The 17737-nt window shown below is 39.6% G+C and overlaps 1 protein-coding gene across 2 annotated transcripts; it reads right to left on the reverse strand.

Annotated features, from left to right (window-relative positions):
• Nucleotides 1-1749: 1749 nt before the first annotated feature.
• Nucleotides 1750-15935, reverse strand: sqor (sulfide quinone oxidoreductase). 2 transcript variants are annotated; one of them, XM_080761615.1, is made up of 10 exons: nucleotides 15535-15935; nucleotides 11317-11530; nucleotides 9060-9230; nucleotides 8066-8119; nucleotides 7290-7484; nucleotides 6605-6814; nucleotides 4614-4797; nucleotides 4122-4189; nucleotides 3791-3969; nucleotides 1750-2583 (listed from the first exon to the last, which is right to left on the reverse strand). In XM_080761615.1, the coding sequence occupies exons 2-10, from the start codon at nucleotides 11527-11529 to the stop codon at nucleotides 2526-2528; spliced, it is 1332 nt and encodes a 443-aa protein (XP_080617741.1). In that variant the 5' UTR covers nucleotide 11530; nucleotides 15535-15935; the 3' UTR covers nucleotides 1750-2525. The 2 variants fall into 2 exon arrangements, with proteins under 2 accessions (XP_080617741.1, XP_080617740.1); XM_080761614.1 differs by having other exon boundaries at nucleotides 11317-11535; nucleotides 15535-15934.
• Nucleotides 15936-17737: the final 1802 nt, after the last annotated feature.

Consider the following 17737-nt stretch of genomic DNA (forward strand, 5'->3'; position numbering starts at 1 on the left):
CACAGCTCTCTCTGATCCACGTTCTGGACTCACCACAGCTCTCTCTGATCCATGTTCTGGAATCACCACAGCTCTCTCTGATCCATGTTCTGGAATCACCACAGCTCTCTCTGATCCATGTTCTGGACTCACCACAGCTCTCTCTGATCCATGTTCTGGAATCACCACAGCTCTCTGATCCATGTTCTGGAATCACCACAGCTCTCTCTGATCCATGTTCTGGAATCACCACAGCTCTCTGATCCATGTTCTGGAATCACCACAGCTCTCTCTGATCCACGTTCTGGACTCACCACAGCTCTCTCTGATCCATGTTCTGGACTCACCACAGCTCTCTCTGATCCACGTTCTGGACTCACCACAGCTCTCTCTGATCCACGTTCTGGACTCACCACAGCTCTCTCTGATCCATGTTCTGGACTCACCACAGCTCTCTCTGATCCATGTTCTGGAATCACCACAGCTCTCTGATCCATGTTCTGGAATCACCACAGCTCTCTGATCCATGTTCTGGAATCACCACAGCTCTCTCTGATCCATGTTCTGGAATCACCACAGCTCTCTCTGATCCATGTTCTGGAATCACCACAGCTCTCTTTCCTCGCCAGATGGTAAGTATCGGCTAGTACAGATGCATCCATGTGATGATATGTCGTCAATATATAATATGAAATGTTTTGCGGGACATTTCGATTTGCCGAGGCAAGCGTGTTTGTGTGTGTGTGTGGTCATGATGTGATCAATATACAGTAGCCTACAGTGTTATAACATGTGATCAATATACAGTAGCCTACAGTGTTATAACATGTGATCAATATACAGTAGCCTACAGTATTATAACATGTGATCAATATACAGTAGCCTACAGTATAACATGTGATCAATATACAGTAGCCTACAGTATTATAACATGTGATCAATATACAGTAGCCTACAGTATTATAAATTAATACCACGACACAATGGATGCGGATCCGTGCTCATGTAGCGACATTAAGGCATGATCGTCTATTTTAATCATTACGTGTGTGTGTTGACAAACGTTGGCCACATGCACATTATTTTATTTGAGGTTTGGGGACTAATAATTGATTCAGCATGAAGACTAAAGCGTTGTAAATACATTCACGTAAGCTTTGATCCCAGCCTCGGAGCTGACTAGAGAATGGCTGTAGTTAACTCATTTTGGACTGATGGCGATTAAAAAAAGAAGCCTAAATCCTAAAATAAATCTGAAAAATGTATGTTTCTGTGTCAGCGGTGCTCAACCTTTTTCATGTCAAGGACCCCCAGAATTATCTCTATTGGGCCACGGACCCCCATCTCAAAATATGTAGTTCCAGGGACCCCCCAGAAGCAAATATTTTAGTTAAAAATGTTCGCTCTGAAATATATATTCAATGATTTGACCTACAAGCTCTGACCTATAGCAGATCTACAAGCTCGTAGCGCGCCACCGAGTGGCGCGCTACGAGCTTGTAGATCTGCTATTTTTCAATAGCTAAAGTATAACATGATGCTTCAAACACCAAAAGGGGTTCCCGCCCAAAATGGGTTAATTACACCCAAAGTAACGTAGAAATGGTCCTAAATCCTGTTGAAGCATCACTCCTCCTGCTCTATTCACTGTCAATGAGTTCCTTTAAAATAAGTACATTTTCATTGAAAAGAATAATCGTAGGATAAAAAACAAACATGTAGGTAATAAATATATACGGTATTAAGATTAGATGAGAGGTGACAAAGAGAAACTGTAAATGTTTAGCAAACAATCACTTTATTGCTGATGTTTCTGTATCACATGTTTACACTTTACTAGGATTATAATTCTGTGCACAATATTGGAATTATGACCGATATCTGCAGTCATATCGGCCGATAACATTATGTCTGATGTGGGGAAGAAACACTTTTCATTATGAATTATGAATATAAAACTTTCACGAAATTAAGAAAACCTTATATTTTGAAAACTGCCTCATCAAAGTTCGTGTTGTGACTTTAGATATTGTCAATAATACTTGCATGAGAGAGGTGGTGGAGTTAGCTGTTTAGCAGCTAACTCCAATGGAGTTCAAAGGTTTTGTCCAAAGCACTTTTAACTACTTTCCATTGGTTCAATATGTTCGAAACAACACACAGACGTAAAGGCTTCAATAGCACTGATTTATGAACACACAGACGTAAAGGGTTAATATTCAATAGCACTGATTTATGAACACACACACACACACACAGACGTAAAGGGTTAATATTCAATAGCACTGGTTTATGCTGAAAAATCTAATTGACGTCACATTATTCATCAATATCTGTGAAAATAATCAGGATAATTTTGAGGTGTGTGTGTGTGTGTGTGTGTGTGTGTGTGTGTGTGTGTGTGTGTGTGTGTGTGTGTGTGTGTGTGTGTTGCGGATAATTGTTTCTTGGTTCACATTTCACAAATCTTACATTTCTCTGATTAGTACGAAAACATTGTCTCATTATAAAGAACATGAATTGGAATAAATTGATTAGAAACTAAATTATTTGAATCCAAGATGAAGGAGTTTCCTGTATGGTTCTGGTCCGCCCCAAAGTCCCCTGAGGAGAAAATGTATAATATTAAAATACATTATGTAACTAGAACTGCACTCTGTCGACTGCTACAAATTGTCAAATCTCAGTAATGACTACTTGTGCCTGATACGGCAGTGGTGCCAGATTACATACATGTATACATAGGAGCATTACCTTTAATCCTCCCAACACTAAAACATATCGTCATTACGTCACCATCGAAAACCACTTACACTCTGGCATTGGGTCCTTTAATCCACATCTTTATTACGTCATCATTGAGAGCTAGTTTGACATACTATGTATATGTAATTTGTAAGTTGATTAGCCGTATGCTGTGGTTACTTTGCAGCGTACGCACCGTCCCAGCCGTCCCAGCAAATTGTGCCTGATACGTCAGTGGTGCCAGATTACATACATCTGTATAACTAGCTCTCAATGATGACGTAATAAAGATGTGGATTAAAGGACCCAATGCCAGAGTGTAAGTGGTTTTCGATGGTGACGTGTCGGGAGGATTAAAGGTAATGCTCCTATGTATACCCGTCCCAACACAATTTGCTGGGACGGTGCATACGCATCAAAATTGGATCAAGATTGGACACCAGTAGTGCATACTGCAGTACATAGATTGGACACCAGTAGTGCATACTGCAGTACATAGATTGGACACCAGTAGTGCATACTGCAGTACATAGATTGGACACCAGTAGTGCATACTGCAGTACATAGATTGGACACCAGTAGTGCATACTGCAGTACATAGATTGGACACCAGTAGTGCATACTGCAGTACATAGATTGGACACCAGTAGTGCATACTGCAGTACATAGATTGGACACCAGTAGTGCATACTGCAGTACATAGATTGGACACCAGTAGTGCTGTAGTGCATACTGCAGTACATAGTGTAACAATATTATAGTATACGGCCTTCAGCAGCGTGCCAGTAGAGTACAGGCATCATGTAGTACATGGTGTATATAGAGTGGTACATAGAGTATATATTGTAGTATTTACAGTGGTACATAGAGTATATATTGTAGTATTTAGAGTGGTACATAGAGTATATATTGTAGTATTTAGAGTGGTACATAGAGTATATATTGTAGTATTTAGAGTGGTACATAGAGTATATATTGTAGTATTTAGAGTAGTAGATAGAGTATATATTGTAGTATTTAGAGTGGTACATAGAGTATATATTGTAGTATTTAGAGTAGTACATACTTCAGAAGGCCGTACCAGTACAGCTGAGGCATCATGTGAGCCTTCATGTGGTACATGGTCCGTCTCTCAACTCGCTGGTCCAAAGGGAACGTCTCCAGAGGCTGCATGTTGAAGTCAAACTCAGCCAGCATCACCGTGTTGTAGCTCGTTACCAGAGGACACGATGTGTAGCCGTCATACTGAAAATATATATATAAATATATATACACACATACAGTACAGTTACCAGAGGACACGATGTGTATTTGTATTACTATGATATAACATATATATTTATTAGTATTACTATGATCATATAACATATATTTATTAGTATTATAAAACAGTAAACCTTGGTATCGGGCGTCCTGTTGTCCAACACACTGCGGATAGTTCTGTCCAAGATGGCCGACTGTGCAGCTGAAAGAGAAATGTAACATTGAAAATGGGATTCCACTTGTTTACCTGTAATGCAGGTAAACAAGTGGAATCCCTAGGAGAGCCGCCATTGGACTGAAGCCAATAGAAGTCTATGTAGGAGAGCCTCCAGTGGACTGAAGCCAATAGAAGTCTATGTAGGAGAGCCTCCATTGGACTGAAGCCAATAGAAGTCTATGTAGGAGAGCCTCCAGTGGACTGAAGCTAATAGAAGTCTATGTAGGAGAGCCTCCATTGGACTGAAGCCAATAGAAGTCTATGTAGGAGAGCCTCCATTGGACTGAAGCCCCATGAAGTGAACGCAGTTTGCGTAACTGTCTATATCTAAGGCTCTCCTGTCTATATCCACAGTCCTACAGGGTAGGGTCTAGGGGTAGGTAGGTACCTACGGCTCTAGGTTACATACCTACGGCAGCAGCGGTCTTGGCCGTGGGAACGTTGGTACAATCTCCGATTCCAAAGACGTTTGGGAAACGTTTATGTTGGAGAGTCTCTTTGTTGACGTCCAGCCAGCCAGCCTCATCAGCCAATGAGCTGCCTTTGATCACCGCACTGGGTCCCATTGGTGGGGTTACATGCAGCATCTCGTACTGATGGAGAAAATATACAATGATCCCATCGGTGAGGTGACATGATTCATCTCATAGTCATACTGATGATCCCATTGGCGGGTTAGTGTTATTACATTATAAATAGGGATGTCCTTATAGCCCTTTTTTCATTTCCGATCCGATCCCGATACCACGGTTTCTGTGTTAGCCGATACCGAATAACGATACCGGAGAATAATATTTATAATAATAATAATAAAAGTATCTCATTTTGAAGTCCACCGACCGGGAATAGCGTTTATAGATATCTAGCTACAGTATATATCTGGTGTTGTGTTTATAGCAGACTCCTCACTCAAATGTGCACTTGCAGTTTGGGGCAACTCCAAAGCAAACTCCACATGCCTCAACATTTTATTTACCTGCCATAGTGTCGACCCCTTACCCCTGTGTGGGATCACTGGTTAGACTGGCATAGTGTCAACCCCCTTACCCCTGTGTGGGATCGCTGGTTAGACTGGCATAGTGTCGACCCCCTTACCCCTGTGTGGGATCGCTGGTTAGACTGGCATAGTGTCGACCCCTTACCCCTGTGTGGGATCACTGGTTAGACTGGCATAGTGTCAACCCCCTTACCCCTGTGTGGGATCGCTGGTTAGACTGGCATAGTGTCGACCCCTTACCCCTGTGTGGGATCGCTGGTTAGACTGGCATAGTGTCGACCCCTTACCCCTGTGTGGGATCGCTGGTTAGACTGGCATAGTGTTGACCCCTTACCCCTGTGTGGGATCGCTGGTTAGACTGGCATATTCGCAGATACCGATATGACAAATAAGGGCCGATCGGATACTTTTCCGATACCGACACAGTATCGGGACATCTCTAATTATAATACAATACAACATGTTAGAGATATAAATACTGTGTATGATCTGAATGTAGTACTTGTACTATAATGTGTAGTACACATTCATAGTATTAGTACTAGTACTATTAATTGGAGGAGAAATACCTCGATGACCTTGAGGTCTTCTATTAATGTGTAGTGTGTCTGAGGACGACCTAGAGTGTGTAGTGTAATGTAGACTGTAGTGTATAGTGTGTAGTGTAGTAGAATTATGTTGAGGAGAAATACCTCGATGACTTTGAGGTCTTGTAGTGTAGTGTAGTGTGTAGTGGGTAATGTGTAGTGGGTAATGTGTAGTGTAGTGTGTAGTGTATAGTGTGTAGTGGGTAATGTGTAGTGTAGTGTGTAGTGGGTAATGTGTAGTGGGTAATGTGTAGTGTAGTGTGTAGTGGGTAATGTGTAGTGTAGTGTAGTGTGTAGTGTGTAGTGGGTAATGTGTAGTGTGTAGTGTGTAGTGGGTAATGTGTGTAGTGGGTAATGTGTAGTGTAGTGTGTAGTGGGTAATCTGTAGTGTAGTGTGTAGTGTGTAGTGGGTAATGTGTAGTGTGTAGTGTGTAGTGGGTAATGTGTAGTGTAGTGTGTAGTGTGTAGTGTGTAGTGGGTAATGTGTAGTGTAGTGTGTAGTGTGTAGTGTAGTGTGTAGTGGGTAGTCTGTAGTGTGTAGTGGGTAGTGTGTAGTGTGTAGTGGGTAATGTGTAGTGTGTAGTGTGTAGTGGGTAATGTGTAGTGTAGTGTAGTGTGTAATGTGTAGTGTGTAGTGTGTAGTGTGTAATGTGTAGTGTAGTGTAGTGTGTAGTGTGTAGTGGGTAATGTGTAGTGTGTAGTGTGTAGTGTAGTGTAGTGTAGTGTGTAGTGGGTAATGTGTAGTGTAGTGTGTAGTGTGTAATGTGTAGTGTAGTGTAGTGTGTAGTGTAGTAGTATTATGTTGAGGAGAAATACCTCGATGACTTTGAGGTCTTCGGGGTGGTCCAGGTTTTGGAACACAGCTTCCTGTCTGTCAGGACGAACTTCCACCAGGTTGTGTCGGAGGTTGACGGTGATGTCACGGCTCTTCACCACGTCCCACAATGCATCAGCGTAGTGTTTGACCCCGAACAGCACCGGGAGAGACGTGTTGTAGACGATGTTGGCCTGGGCCCTACGGCCGTTCTGTAATGACAACAATAACATGAATGGGTCCTACACAACTGTGTTTATTCTATTGATTGATTGATTTATTAACAGTTTGCAGAATTACAGTACATTTCAAGCACAACTCAATACAAAGACTGTTAACTGTGAGTGGACGACCCAATTAAGCATTACACTTAATTGTTTACAAGAGTGTCCACCTTGTTCAATTCATCAAAATTATATTTCTATATTAATTGAGCTGAGGCGAAGAGGCAGATTGTTATAGTAGTTACTGTGTTGTACTTGTTGGTACTTTAAGAAGTGGGAGGGGACGCGTTACTGTCTGTAACAACACGATAAACAACACGATGTTGGCCTAGGGTGTAGGGTCTAGAGACCTTTCTCAGGAAGGTGTCATTGAGGTTAGGGTTTAGGCTTTAGGGTTTAGGGTCTGGAGGTCAAGACCTTTCTCAGGAAGGCGTCTGTGAGGTTAGGGTTTAGGGGGAAAGACCTTTCTCAGGAAGGCGTCTGTGAGGTAGGCGATCTTCTGCGGCGCCCCAGCACATTTGACGGGCGTGTTGGGGAAGGAGAAGACGGCGTTTCCTTCCCTGAAATCCTGCAGTGCTCGCCACGTCTTCTCCACCGTCTGGACAGAGTAGTTGGAGCCGATCTTTGGATGTTCAAACGCCTCGGGAAGACCTTTGATCTGTTATAATATTATAACATTATAACAACATTATAATGATGTTCAAACGCCTCGGGAAGACCTTTGATCTGTTATAATATTATAACATTATAACAACATTAAAACAACATTAAAATGATGTTCAAACGCCTCGGGAAGACCTTTGATCTGTTATAATATTATAACATTAAAACAACATTATAATGATGTTCAAACGCCTCGGGAAGACCTTTGATCTGTTATAATATTATAACATTATAACAACATTATAATGATGTTCAAACGCCTCGGGAAGACCTTTGATCTGTTATATTATAACATTATAATGATGTTCAAACACCTCGGGAAGACCTTTGATCTGTTATAATATTATAACATCATAACAACATTATAATGATGTTCAAACGCCTCGGGAAGACCTTTGATCTGTTATAATATTATAACATTAAAACAACATTATAATGATGTTCAAACGCCTCGGGAAGACCTTTGATCTGATCGACCATTTTAACATCTGATCTGCAACATTACCAACATTATACCATAGCATTATGTTAACATTATAACAACATTAGTTTAACATTGTAACATTATAACCTTACCTTCTCATAATGCAGCTGCAGACCCAGAGCTACTATCAGATACTCATATGAAATCTGTTGGAAGAGTTTCGTATTAGTTAATTATTAATTATTACAGCACCTTTAAATAGATTGATCAATGACTCCATGATGCGACCAGATATTTATGGTGTTTATGATGACAGTTTAACAGTTTTAATAACTGGTGACAGTAAACTGTAATATTTTTTTTTATAAGAACAGCTTATTACAGTAAACATTAATTAATGGTTTTAGGAACAGCTGATGACGGTAAACATTAATTAATGGTTTTAGGAACAGCTTTGATTGATTGATTGAAATCTTTATTAACAGTTTGCAGAATTACAGTACATTTCAAGCACAAACTCAATACAAAGACTGTTAACTGTGAGTGGACGACCCAATTAAGCCTTACACTTGTTTACAACAGGGTCCACATTGTTCAATTCATCAAAACATTTAGAGACAAACAAATAGACACTTCTATGTAGTTAAAGAACAGAACAGGAATTCATCACATAGGAAGCGAAAAGGGAAAAAATATATATATATACAGTGAGGGGAACAGGGGGATAAAAGAAAACGAAAGACAGAGTGTAGGGCGCCTGCACACAACACCATGCGTTGATGCCATGTGTGCATATGTGCAGGCACCCAACACCACGTCCATACAAAAACATAGTACAATCCAGATAAAAATTCAGCTTTTACAGAGGCCAGTTTCGAATTGCAGCCATCCGTAGGTGCCCTTTGAGAGCAGTTTTGAAGGAGCCAAGGGATTCACATGTCTTAATGACTGTTGGTAGGGCGTTCCACATTTTGGTCGCATAGGAGCGAAAAGAATTTAGTCCCTTGTTTGTGCCGAATCTGGGTTGTACATGGTTTGTTGCACTCCCTCTGGTGTTGTGGGTGTGGACTTCGTTTACATTTACATTGCTGATGACAGTAAACATTAATTAATGGTTTTAGGAACAGCTGATGACAGTAAACTTACTTTCATTCCGTCGTTTGTTCGGACTGTGTTTTTCTCTGGGTTAATTTCCTCCACTCTGGATTTGATCCACTTCACTCCAGACGGAACGACACTGGCAGTGGAGCGACCGGAAGAACTCACAGTCTTAGCACCAGCGCCCACTAGTGTCCAAATGGGCTGGTAGTAGTGCATCTATAAGGTAAAATAAATAACTAGTGACTGCACCACAGCCAATGTTAAACTAATGTTAAACTTACTTCGCTGGACTCCACCACAGCCAATGTTAAACTAATGTTAAACTTACTTCGCTGGGCTCCACCACAGCCAATGTTAAACTAATGTTAAACTTACTTCACTGGACTCCACCACAGCCAATGTTAAACTAATGTTAAACTTACTTCACTGGACTCCACCACAGCCAATGTTAAACTAATGTTAAACTTACTTCACTGGACTCCACCACAGCCAATGTTAAACTAATGTTAAACTTACTTCACTGGACTCCACCACAGCCAATGTTAAACTAATGTTAAACTTACTTCACTGGACTCCACCACAGCCAATGTTAAACTAATGTTAAACTTACTTCACTGGACTCCACCACAGCCAATGTTAAACTAATGTTAAACTTACTTCGCTGGGCTCCACCACAGCCAATGTTAAACTAATGTTAAACTTACTTCACTGGGCTCCACCACAGCCAATGTTAAACTAATGTTAAACTTACTTCACTGGACTCCACCACAGCCAATGTTAAACTAATGTTAAACTTACTTCACTGGACTCCACCACAGCCAATGTTAAACTAATGTTAAACTGACTTCACTGGACTCCACCACAGCCAATGTTAAACTAATGTTAAACTTACTTCGCTGGGCTCCACCACAGCCAATGTTAAACTAATGTTAAACTTACTTCACTGGACTCCACCACAGCCAATGTTAAACTAATGTTAAACTTACTTCGCTGGGCTCCACCACAGCCAATGTTAAACTAATGTTAAACTTACTTCACTGGACTCCACCACAGCCAATGTTAAACTAATGTTAAACTGACTTCACTGGACTCCACCACAGCCAATGTTAAACTAATGTTAAACTTACTTCGCTGGGCTCCACCACAGCCAATGTTAAACTAATGTTAAACTTACTTCACTGGACTCCACCACAGCCAATGTTAAACTAATGTTAAACTTACTTCGCTGGGCTCCACCACAGCCAATGTTAAACTAATGTTAAACTTACTTCTCTGGACTCCACCACAGCCAATGTTAAACTAATGTTAAACTTACTTCACTGGACTCCACCACAGCCAATGTTAAACTAATGTTAAACTTACTTCGCTGGACTCCACCACAGCCAATGTTAAACTAATGTTAAACTTACTTTGCTGGGCTCCACCACAGCCAATGTTAAACTAATGTTAAACTTACTTCGCTGGGCTCCACCACAGCCAATGTTAAACTAATGTTAAACTTACTTCACTGGGCTCCACCACAGCCAATGTTAAACTAATGTTAAACTTACTTCGCTGGGCTCCACCACAGCCAATGTTAAACTAATGTTAAACTTACTTCACTGGACTCCACCACAGCCAATGTTAAACTAATGTTAAACTTACTTCACTGGACTCCACCACAGCCAATGTTAAACTAATGTTAAACTTACTTCACTGGACTCCACCACAGCCAATGTTAAACTAATGTTAAACTTACTTCACTGGACTCCACCACAGCCAATGTTAAACTAATGTTAAACTTACTTCACTGGGCTCCACCACAGCCAATGTTAAACTAATGTTAAACTTACTTCACTGGGCTCCACCACAGCCAATGTTAAACTAATGTTAAACTTACTTCACTGGACTCCACCACAGCCAATGTTAAACTAATGTTAAACTTACTTCACTGGACTCCACCACAGCCAATGTTAAACTAATGTTAAACTTACTTCACTGGACTCCACCACAGCCAATGTTAAACTAATGTTAAACTTACTTCGCTGGGCTCCACCACAGCCAATGTTAAACTAATGTTAAACTTACTTCACTGGACTCCACCACAGCCAATGTTAAACTAATGTTAAACTTACTTCACTGGACTCCACCACAGCCAATGTTAAACTAATGTTAAACTTACTTCACTGGACTCCACCACAGCCAATGTTAAACTAATGTTAAACTTACTTCACTGGACTCCACCACAGCCAATGTTAAACTAATGTTAAACTTACTTCACTGGACTCCACCACAGCCAATGTTAAACTAATGTTAAACTTACTTCGCTGGGCTCCACCACAGCCACATGCTCCGCTCCCAGCCTCCTCTTCATTCTGGAACTCATGGTGACTCCTCCACTTCCTCCTCCCAGAACCAAACATCTGTAATGTTCTGAAGGCCTCGTGCAGACCGACCTCCTGCTGCAGACAGACCTGCTGCCCAGCTGTTGAAAGCTGCTGCTGCCCAGGTGTCTCAAACGGTTCAACGCAGCCATTCTGTACTGAGACATGGAGAAGAAGAGTGTATCATTTATTGATTCACACAATAAAAACAGTAGCCTACATAATGAAGACCCAATAAAACAATAATAATAATAATAAAAACAGTAGCCTACATAATGAAGACCCAATAAAACAATAATAATAATAAAAACAGTAGCCTACATAATGAAGACCCAATAAAACAATAATAATAATAATAAAAACAGTAGCCTACATAATGAAGACCCAATAAAACAATAATAATAATAAAAACAGTAGCCTACATAATGAAGACCCAATAAAACAATAATAATAATAAAAACAGTAGCCTACATAATGAAGACCCAATAAAACAATAATAATAATAAAAACAGTAGCCTACATAATGAAGACCCAATAAAACAATAATAATAATAAAAACAGTAGCCTACATAATGAAGACCCAATAAAACAATAATAATAATAAAAACAGTAGCCTACATAATGAAGACCCAATAAAACAATAATAATAATAAAAACAGTAGCCTACATAATGAAGACCCAATAAAACAATAATAATAATAAAAACAGTAGCCTACATAATGAAGACCCAATAAAACAATAATAATAATAAAAACAGTAGCCTACATAATGAAGACCCAATAAAACAATAATAATAATAAAAACAGTAGCCTACATAATGAAGACCCAATAAAACAATAATAATAATAAAAACAGTAGCCTACATAATGAAGACCCAATAAAACAATAATAATAATAAAAACAGTAGCCTACATAATGAAGACCCAATAAAACAATAATAATAATAAAAACAGTAGCCTACATAATGAAGACCCAATAAAACAATAATAATAATAAAAACAGTAGCCTACATAATGAAGACCCAATAAAACAACAATAATAATAATAAAAACAGTAGCCTACATAATGAAGACCCAATAAAACAATAATAATAATAAAAACAGTAGCCTACATAATGAAGACCCAATAAAACAATAATAATAATAAAAACAGTAGCCTACATAATGAAGACCCAATAAAACAATAATAATAATAAAAACAGTAGCCTACATAATGAAGACCCAATAAAACAATAATAATAATAAAAACAGTAGCCTACATAATGAAGACCCAATAAAACAATAATAATAATAAAAACAGTAGCCTACATAATGAAGACCCAATAAAACAATAATAATAATAAAAACAGTAGCCTACATAATGAAGACCCAATAAAACAATAATAATAATAAAAACAGTAGCCTACATAATGAAGACCCAATAAAACAACAATAATAATAATAAAAACAGTAGCCTACATAATGAAGACCCAAGTAGAGCTTATAGAGGGTATGCGCGTGACATCATCATATACCAGGAAGTTATGCAGGAACGCCAACTGAGTGGCAAAATACTTCCTGGCCTCGACAGCCCAATGAGTCCATACTGTACTGAGTCCGTACTGTACTGAGTCCGTACTGTACTGAGTCCATACTGTACTGAGTCCGTACTGTACTGAGTCCGTACTGTACTGAGTCCATACTGTACTGAGTCCATACTGTACTGAGTCCGTACTGTACTGTACTGTACTGAGTCCGTACTGTACTGTACATCCACACAGAAAAGTCCTGTGTGATTGCATTAAACGACGTTAAACTCACTTTGCATGCGTGCGTGCACACAGCATAATGAGATTATTATAGATTATATTATAGACTATATGTATATACTATATCATTGAGTCTCAGAACATTTATCATCTATTTATTTATTATCTACTGTAATTCCTCAAACTCAAAGGTTATATTTACTTAAGTTGTGGTGTTATAATAAGGAGACTATATTGACTTAAGATACTCCCACTGATTACTGGAAGACAATATTGATTTAAGATACTTAAGAACTTGTGAGCAAACTGTACGGTAGCTTTTCCTCGTAAAAACAATTGATTGCTTCTTGAGTAGTTTGTTAGACAGAAATGTAAAAAACAGCAACAGATGGGTATTTATAGAAAAGCGCAATATACATTTAAGCTATTATTATTATTATTATAAGTAAATGGGCACTGAGGGCATATAGTTGCATGTACAATTTTGAACGTCAGGCCCATTTTCAATTGTTTGACTCTGTCTTCTACCCGGAGCCAGCCAATGCTATCCAGATGCTCTGCATATAGGTGGGGCCGAGAAGAAGTCAAATTAGTTTGTTAGAGAACCAGGATGTGAAGCATAGTCAAAGATGAGCAGTATGAGTCACTGCTCCAAGCATAGTCAAAGAAGAGCAGTATGAGTCACTGCTCCAAGCATAGTCAAAGATGAGCAGTATGAGTCACTGCTCCAAGCATAGTCAAAGAAGAGCAGTATGAGTCACTGCTCCAAGCATAGTCAAAGAAGAGCAGTACGAGTCACTGCTCAGCAGCATAGTGAACTCATAGGTTGCATACAGTAAATATTTAGATTTTTAATTATTAGTACTTATAGAACAGATTTTTTATATATTATGCTTTTAAGTAGTTCCTCTTAAAAAGTCGTTTTTATGATCTTTTATATAGTATCTGTGTTTGTGTGTGCTGTGATCTCTGTTGTCTTTACCACTGCACAAAATAAGTTTTCGAGAGGAAAAATAAAGTTCTTTGAAGTTGAAGTTGATAGTCAAAGATGAGCAGTATGAGTCACTGCTCCAGCTAAAGTCCCGAGAGGAAATTCTGCCCAGGAATCTTGTCCTGATTTGCTCTTTTGATCGCCATGCTTTCACCTGTCAGCTTATTGTCGAGGATACAGCCTAGATGTTTAACCTCTTCTAAGGGAACGGTTGGACCCAAAAATAATCAATAATCAATGGCCATTATAATCCACCACTCAGGTCAACGCACAGGTCCTGGGGTCGCGGGGGAGCACCCCCCCCACACACACACACACACTTCTCTCATATAAATATTTTTTGAAACCCTGTTTCTTTTCTTTTTGTTTTTAATTTTATCCCACGAGTGCCAATTATCTAATGTAATCCTGGGCGCTACACTTCCTCTGCCAACCTGGGGGGGCAGCGGACTGACCTCATGCCTCCTTCTATGCATGAGGAGTCCAAGCTGCTTCTTTTCACCTGACAGAGGGGAATTTCCCCGGCCGGACGTAGCGCGTGGAAGGGACACGTTATTCCGACCAGTTCCTTTCCCCTCCATCAGGCGCCCTGGCTGGCCAGGGGGAGGTAGTTTTAGAGACCAGGATTACGGCATGTTTTTGTGAGGGTATCTACCCTAGGGGACATGGGGAGAACATGCAAACTCCACACAGAAAGGCCCTATCGCCAACCCCCGCCTTGGGTATGGGCACTGATGACGCGGAGGAGGGAACACGCCGCCAGTGCCCACAGCGTCCCCAGCGGGAATCGAACCCAGGAACTTCTAGCTGTGAGGCGACAGCACTACCAACTGTGCCACCGTGCCCCTCCTGAAACCCTGTTTCTAAATATGCTATACACGTCTGCATGTTTAATAGTGTCTGCACTATGGTCTTACTCTGAGGTCTGCATGTTTAATAGTGTCTGCACTATGGTCTTACTCTGAGGTCTGCATGTTTAATAGTGTCTGCACTATATGGTCTTACTCTGAGGTCTGCACACGTTGCACACAACCCACCGCACACATGACTTATGGGTTGTGTCCCCCCCACTACCAACAAGTACAACACAGTGACTACTATAACAATCTGCCTCTTCGCCTCAGCTCAATTAATATAGAAATATAATTTTGATGAATTGAACAAGGTGGACACTCTTGTAAACAATTAAGTGTAATGCTTAATTGGGTCGTCCACTCACAGTTAACAGTCTCTGTATTGAGTTTGTGCTTGAAATGTACTGTAATTCTGCAAACTGTTAATAAATCAATCAATCAATCAATAGAATAAACTATTACAGATAGCCTATTCATAGATCTATAAACAGAGCCTGTATTCATAATACAATGTATATTCATATCGAATGCATTCATAATTTTATATAGAATGTCAACAACTTACTTCAACCTTCACCCTGGCACGTCACGGCAGTGAAACACGACCCGGAATGACCTCAAATTAACCCTCCGTCCGTGTGTGCGTGCGTGCACACGCACGGCACAGACACGCAGTGTTGTTAGCTGGTGAACTCAAAGCGTCATGAATGTACAGTAAGTCAGTAAATAAAAGGCTTCCCCTGGAGGCTGACGTAGCGCTACTAGTTCTAACTGTAACTGTCAGTAAATCAATATCGAGGCTAGTTCTGTAACTGTCAGTGAAATGTAGGCTAAGTTATGTCAGCTTCCTCCTCGCTGTGTTAGCTAGACGTTATAAAGAAGTTATAGCTGTATTTACTGGCAGTAAATAACAGACAGGGTAAGTTGGGTAACCGCATAGAGTAATAAAGGGAGAACCGACGACGTCACGCTGTAAGTAAATGTTGCTTAACTTCCTCATAGACGTTATCTATTAACCAGATGTAATGCCCAGCATGTCCGCCAGATGGCAGCGGTTTACCGAGTTTTATCACTTGTGGAACGTGATTGATTGAAATATTTATTAACAGATTGCAGAATTACAGCACATTTCAAGCACAACTCAATACAAAGACTGTTAACTGTGAGTGGACGACCCAATAAAGCATTCCACGTTCACAAGAGGGTCCACCTGAAGCTATAATAATAGTAATACTACTACTACTACTACTACTACTACTACTACTAATAATAATAATAGAACTACTAATAATAGAACCATTTATTTAACCTGCAAATACCCGTAAACCTATATTTAACCTTAAACATCTGAAATGAATGCTTCATAAAGGGTGTTTTTTAAAGTTAAACATGTTGGATTGATTGAACATTTTATTTCACAGTAGTAGAATGGGTATATTTCATTATATTTCACAGTATGTATAATGGGTACATTTCATTATATTTCACAGTATGCAGAATGGGTACATTTCATTATATTTCACAGTATGTAGAATGGGTACATTTCATTATATTTCACAGTATGTAGGATGGGTACATTTCATTATATTTCACAGTATGTAGAATGGGTAAATTTCATTGTATTTCACAGTATGTAGAATGGGTACATTTCATTATATTTCACAGTATGTAGAATGGGTACATTTCATTATATTTCACAGTATGTAGAATGGGTACATTTCATTATATTTCACAGTATGTAGAATGGGTACATTTCATTATATTTCACAGTATGTAGAATGGGTACATTTCATTGTATTTCACTGTATGTAGAATGGATACCATTAGGAGAGATAACATCGTGTTGGTACCATTAGGAGAGATAACATGGTGTTAGTACCATTAGGAGAGATAACATGGTGTTGGTACCATTAGGAGAGATAACATGGTGTTAGTACCATTAGGAGAGATAACATGGTGTTAGTACCATTAGGAGAGATAACATGGTGTTGGTACCATTAGGAGAGATAACATGGTGTTAGTACCATTAGGAGAGATAACATGGTGTTAGTACCATTAGGAGAGATAACATGGTGTTAGTACCATTAGGAGAGATAACATGGTGTTAGTACCATTAGGAGAGATAACATGGTGTTAGTACCATTAGGAGAGATAACATGGTGTTGGTACCATTAGGAGAGATAACATGGTGTTGGTACCATTAGGAGAGATAACATGGTGTTGGTACCATTAGGAGAGATAACATGGTGTTGGTACCATTAGGAGAGATAACATGGTGTTAGTACCATTAGGAGAGATAACATGGTGTTGGTACCATTAGGAGAGATAACATGGTGTTAGTACCATTAGGAGAGATAACATGGTGTTGGTACCATTAGGAGAGATACCATGGTGTTAGTACCATTAGGAGAGATAACATGGTGTTAGTACCATTAGGAGAGATAACATGGTGTTAGTACCATTAGGAGAGATAACATGGTGTTGGTACCATTAGGAGAGATAACATGGTGTTGGTACCATTAGGAGAGATAACATGGTGTTGGTACCATTAGGAGAGATAACATGGTGTTAGTACCATTAGGAGAGATAACATGGTGTTGGTACCATTAGGAGAGATAACATGGTGTTGGTACCATTAGGAGAGATAACATGGTGTTGGTACCATTAGGAGAGATAACATGGTGTTAGTACCATTAGGAGAGATAACATGGTGTTGGTACCATTAGGAGAGATAACATGGTGTTAGTACCATTAGGAGAGATAACATG

This window comes from Protomyctophum bolini (assembly GCF_963924005.1).
Source record: "Protomyctophum bolini genome assembly, chromosome: 4".
NCBI classification, from domain to species: Eukaryota; Metazoa; Chordata; class Actinopteri; order Myctophiformes; family Myctophidae; genus Protomyctophum; species Protomyctophum bolini.

Coding starts and splice junctions, on each gene's coding strand:
- sqor (XM_080761615.1), bottom strand. CDS start 11,529: ATGGCTGCGTTGAACCGTTTGAGACACCTGGGCAGCAGCAGCTTTCAA. Junction 9,231..11,316: donor CTGTGGTGGAGCCCAGCGAA/GTAAGTTTAACA, acceptor TTTACCTTATAG/ATGCACTACTACCAGCCCAT. Junction 2,584..3,790: donor TACTGGTACGGCCTTCTGAA/GTATGTACTACT, acceptor TTTTCTCCTCAG/GGGACTTTGGGGCGGACCAG.